This window comes from Oncorhynchus clarkii, chromosome 9 (genome assembly GCF_045791955.1).
Source record: "Oncorhynchus clarkii lewisi isolate Uvic-CL-2024 chromosome 9, UVic_Ocla_1.0, whole genome shotgun sequence".
NCBI lineage: Eukaryota > Metazoa > Chordata > Actinopteri > Salmoniformes > Salmonidae > Oncorhynchus > Oncorhynchus clarkii.
The window spans coordinates 2,571,870-2,577,869 of NC_092155.1; the positions used below are offsets into that span (position 1 = coordinate 2,571,870).

Consider the following 6,000-nt stretch of genomic DNA (forward strand, 5'->3'; position numbering starts at 1 on the left):
TTTCACCTGGATTCACCTGGTCAGTCTATGTCATGGAAAGAGCAGAGCTGTGTTCGAATACTCATACTAACCACACTAACTGTACTATTTGTGATGTGAACATAGTATATAGTATGCTTATTGGTCATAGTATGGATACAGTTAGTATGCAAAAAGTTCTCGGATGTTGTACTAAATTCGCCAAAATATGAGGTATGCTCGCAGAGGACATTATTATCAACGTATTTTAGGGCCCACAATGCAATTCTTCAGGAAATAGAGGTTCACATCAGCGTAGCCTAGTGGTTAGAGTGTTGGACTAGTAACCGGAAGGTTGCAAGTTCAAACCCCCAAGCTGACAAGGTACAAATCTGTCGTTCTGCCCCTGAACAAGGCAGTTAGCCCACTGTAGGCTGTCATTGAAAATAAGAATTTGTTCTTAACTGACTTGCCTAGTTAAATAAAGGTAAAATAAAATACGATTTTAAGAAAATTATATTATACATCAAACTTGCCAGTATATTTACTACTGGATATCTAACTACCCAACGTTTATTGACTTGATTATTCCCATCATTCTTAGCTTAGCTAAATGGTGTATTCGTTGTGCTTTCTCAATGGACATTCGGGTGCTTTCGTAAATTCGCTCTGGATATCTACACTGATTTCAGAGCACTCTTGTCTGAATGTACCAGAGCACAGAATAATGAATTTATGAGTGCTCAACACCCTTTGAATATGAATGATGTCAGTTAACGTCAGCAAAAAAGCTAAATTAAATTGTTGCCAACAGCACAGTTAGTCACCTCTCTAAATAAATGGTCAGAGTGGTCTCATTTGTGTCTGGAAGTAGCTAGCAAGCTAGCCAGCTTGGGTACTTGACTACCGTTGTAAGGTCAGAATGCTCATATCAACCCTACTCCTCGGCCCGAGCGTGTAGTTTGTGCCCCGAGAGCGAAACACTTTGATTTTACAATGGACAATCTGACAATGCTCTGAATTTATGAGTGCACTCCGGCACTCCAGATTAAATTTAAGAACACACCCGAAGTCGTAAAATGTCGTAGTCATTTGTTACGCTAACTAGATAGTAAGAGGTTGCATAGCAACAGCATCAACTTCCGGTAGACAGGCGAAGAGCTAGTACACTCAACTGAAAGGATCCTGTTCAGTTACAGTATACTAAAATGAACTAATAGTATGTAGCATATACTCAATAAGTATGTAGTATACAGCATGTTAGTATGGGTATTCGAACACAGCTCAGGTGTTCATAATGTTTTGTATGCTCAGTGTATAGTTGGCCTACAACTTGAGTTACTTAATGAGAGGGAGCAGCATTGAGCTAGCAACTTCACTTCCTGGAGTAGCTAAAACTGTCTACAAAAATGTCCCACATGAGACACCACCTGAGTCTTCACATAGGTATGAATGGTGTCATATGGGCCAGAATCAGAAACAGGAAGTTACCAGGTGTCTTTAACTGTGTGTCCTTTGTTTTTCTCCAGGGTCGTCTGAGGTTCAGGTTGTTGGACCGGCTGACCGAGTCGTTGCCTTAGCTGGTGATGACGTAATTCTGCCATGTTCCCTGAAACCCAATGTCAGTGCTGAGGACATGGCAGTGGAGTGGACAGGATTGTACCTGAAAACAAGAAATGTCCATCTTTACCGTCAAGGTCGAGACTCGAATGAGGAGCAGTTTACATCCTACAGGGGAAGGACATCAATGTTTCATGAAGAACTGAAGAACAGCAACTTCTCCTTAAAGCTGACCAGAGTTACTCTCTCTGATGCTGGAAGCTACAGGTGCTTCATTCCAACACTGACCAGCCAGGTGAAGAACACCACTGTTCAACTCTTTGTTGGTGAGTCATGAATACTGGAGATGTGATCAGAGGTTGTATTGGTAAATCTGGCTAAATGATTGGCTGCTAAAAAATCAACATGTCTTCCTCCCTCATCATTCCTTCCTCTGTTATAGATCATGTATTCAGCTGGTCTTCCTCCCTCATCATTCCTTCCTCTGTTATAGATCATGTATTCAGCTGGTCTTCCTCCCTCATCATGTATTCAGCTGGTCTTCCTCCCACATCATTCCTTCCTCTTTTATAGATCATGTATTCAGCTGGTCTTCCTCCCTCATCATGTATTCAGCTGGTCTTCCTCCCTCATCATTCCTTCCTCTGTTATAGATCATGTATTCAGCTGGTCTTCCTCCCTCATCATTCCTTCCTCTGTTATAGATCATGTATTAGGCTGGTCTTCCTCCCTCATCATGTATTCAGCTAGTCTTCCTCCCTCATCATATATTCAGCTCGTCTTCCTCCCTCATCATTCCTTCCTCTGTTAGAGGTCATGTATTCAGCTGGTCTTCCTCCCTCATCATGTATTCAGCTGGTCTTCCTCCCTTATCATGTATTCAGCTGGTCTTCCTCCCTCATCATTCCTTCCTCTGTTATAGATCATGTATTCAGCTGGTCTTCCTCCCTTGTCATGTATTCAGCTGGTCTTCCTCCCTCATCAGTCCTTCCTCTGTTATAGATCATGTATTCAGCTGGTCTTCCTCCCTCATCATGTATTCAGCTGGTCTTCCTCCCTCATCATGTATTCAGCTGGTCTTCCTCCCTCATCATTCCTTCCTCTGTTATAGATCATGTATTCAGCTGGTCTTCCTCCCTTATCATGTATTCAGCTGGTCTTCCTCCCTTATCATTCCTTCCTCTGTTAGAGATCATGTATTCTGCTGGTCTTTCACACTGTCTGTGTCCCAATATTCCTACTACCTACTGTTGACTCACTGGCTGTGTCCAAATATTCCTACGACCTACTGTTGACTCACTGTCTGTGTCCCAATATTCCTACTACCTACTGTGGACTCACTCTCTGTGTCCCAATATTCCTACTACCTACTGTATTGTCCCAATATTCCTACTACCTACTGTTGACTCACTGGCTGTGTGTCCAAATATTCCTACTACCTACTGTTGACTCACTGTCTGTGTCCCAATATTCCTACTACCTACTGTTGACTCACTGTCTGTGTCCCAATATTCCTACTACCTACCGTTGACTCACTGTCTGTGTCCCAATATTCCTACTACCTACTGTTGACTCACTGTCTGTGTCCCAATATTCCTACTACCTACTGTTGACTCACTGTCTGTGTCCCAATATCCCTACTACCTGCTGTTGACTCACAGTAGTTACTATGTACTGATAGTAATACATACTGTAGAGAATGTAATGTATAGTCAACAGCATTGTGCTGTTTTGCTAATTGATTTGTCCAAGGCTTTTGACACAGTGAATTATTGATGTCTGTCAAGTAAAGCTGTTATGGTTTAATGATTATCTCAGTGTTACATCACAATGTATTCAGGTTGATGACATGGTAATGCTGGAGTGCTGCAGGGTTCTGTTAATACTGGAGTGCTGCAGGGTTCTGTTAATACTGCAGTGTTGCAGGGTTCTGTTCATGACTTCTGACCATCTTTCTGTCAATACTCTGTTGTATCTTGTATCTGTGTAGGTGCTGTATCTCAGCCAGTGATCTCTGTTTTATCTTGTATCTGTGTAGGTGCTGTATCTCAGCCAGTGATCTCTGTTTTATCTTGTATCTGTGTAGGTACTGTATCTCAGCCAGTGATCTCTGTTTTATCTTGTATCTGTATCTGTATCTCAGCCAGTGATCTCTGTTTTATCTTGTATCTGTGTAGGTGCTGTATCTCAGCCAGTGATCTCTGTTTTATCTTGTATCTGTGTAGGTGCTGTATCTCAGCCAGTGATCTCTGTTTTATCTTGTATCTGTGTAGGTACTGTATCTCAGCCAGTGATATCTGTTTTATCTTGTATCTGTAGGTGCTGTATCTCAGCCAGTGATCTCTATTGTTGGAACTAAAGACTGGGGGGTGGTCCTGAAGTGTGAGTCTGGAGGCTGGTTTCCTGAACCTGAGATGGAGTGGCTGGACAGTTCTGGAACCATCCTCCCTGCTGATGGACCTCCAGAGAGACACAGGGACTCAGAAGGCCTCTACGCTCTGAGACGACATGTCACCGTGGACCAGACTGACACCAACAGGTTCACCTGTAGAGTTCACCAGACGGAGATCAATCACCTGAAGGAGACAGAGATTCATGTCCCAGGTGAGGTCTTCATTGGTTAACCCAAATACCTGAGACCTCTAGTTAGTTAGACTAGTTGGTGGAGGACGGTTTCCTAGGGTGTGACCTTATTGGTCTGTTCAGTAGTATGTATAAATGATGCTTTACTTCCTGTACAGTATATATGTAGTGTTGTAATGGTTTGACATGGCTTCTCTGTTTCAGATGACGTGTTTCCTAAATTACCCTACTGGTGGAAGGTTGGTCTACTAATAGCAGCAGCTGTTATAGTTCTTGCAGCTGTTGTAGTTCTCACAGCTTCAGCTGGTGTCTACATGTGGAGAAAACATACAGGTGAGTTTAACCTTGATGTCTGACTGGTCCTTGATCTCTGACTGGTCATTGATCTCTGACTGGTCATTGATATCTGACTGGTCATTGATGTCTGACTGGTCCTTGATCTCTGACTGGTCATTGATCTCTGATTGGTCATTGATGTCTGACTGGTCCTTGATCTCAGACTGGTCATTGATGTCTCAACATTAAACAAGTGAACTTTCAGTTTACATTTATTTGATTAATTTGTAAAAATTTCTGAAAACCTGTTTTTGCTTTGTCATTGTGGCGTATTGTGATGTCCTTATGGGGTATTGTGATGTCATTATGGGTTATTGTGATGTCCTTATGGGGTATTGTGATGTCATTATTGGGTATTGTGATGTCATTATGGGGTATTGTGATGTCCTTATGGGGTATTGTGATGTCATTATAGGGTATTGTTGTCACCTATTCCTAATCAGTTGTCTTCACCGGTATCCCTTTTTCATTTTCGTTTGTTTCTGTCTAATTGTTTTCACCTGTTCCTTGTTGTTGTTGTCTTGTTAGAGTTTCACATATAGATATTATGATTATTACTATAATACTGATGGGTCAACTGTTAATCACAGACCTCATGGTTTATTACTATAATACTGATGGGTCAACTGTTAATCACAGACCTCATGGTTTATTACTATAATACTGATGGGTCAACTGTTAATCACAGATCTCATGGTTTATTACTATAATACTGATGGGTCAACTGTTAATCACAGACCTCATGGTTTATTACTATAATACTGATTGGTCAACTGTTAATCACAGACCTCATGGTTTATTACTATAATACTGATGGGTCAACTGTTAATCACAGACCTCATGGTTTATTACTATAATACTGATGGGTCAACTGTTAATCACAGACCTCATGGTTTATTACTAGAATACTGATGGGTCAACTGTTAATCACAGACCTCGTGGTTTATTACTATAATACTGATGGGTCAACTGTTAATCACAGACCTCATGGTTTATTACTATAATACTGATGGGTCAACTGTTAATCACAGACCTCATGGTGTATTACTAGAATACTGATGGGTCAACTGTTAATCACAGACCTCGTGGTTTATTACTATAATACTGATGGGTCAACTGTTAATCACAGACCTCATGGTTTATTACTATAATACTGATGGGTCAAATGTTAATCACAGACCTCATGGTTTATTACTATAATACTGATGGGTCAACTGTTAATCACAGACCTCATGGTTTATTACTATAATACTGATGGGTCAACTGTTAATCACAGACCTCATGGTTTATTACTATAATACTGATGGGTCAACTGTTAATCACAGACCTCATGGTTTATTACTATAATACTGATGGGTCAACTGTTAATCACAGACCTCATGGTTTATTACTATAATACTGTTTATTCATGTGTTTCTAAAGTGAAGTAGTCATCTCTTTTCTATCCTGACTAGTAATGTCCTCTAGTTCTACATCTAACCTGACTAGTAATGTCCTCTTGTTCTACACTATATAACTCTACATCTAACCTGACTAGTAATGTCCTCTTGTTCTACACTATAT

At 40.8% G+C, this 6,000-nt stretch overlaps 1 protein-coding gene across 1 annotated transcript in view; it reads left to right on the top strand.

The window, feature by feature from the left end:
- Nucleotides 1-4,142, top strand: part of LOC139415767 (butyrophilin subfamily 1 member A1-like) — a 32,578-nt gene extending 28,436 nt beyond the window's left edge. The window contains exons 2-3 of the mRNA XM_071163851.1: nucleotides 1,488-1,844; nucleotides 3,838-4,142. Coding sequence (XP_071019952.1) covers nucleotides 1,488-1,844; nucleotides 3,838-4,142 — 662 coding nt within the window. The remainder of the gene's footprint in view (nucleotides 1-1,487; nucleotides 1,845-3,837) is intronic.
- Nucleotides 4,143-6,000: the final 1,858 nt, after the last annotated feature.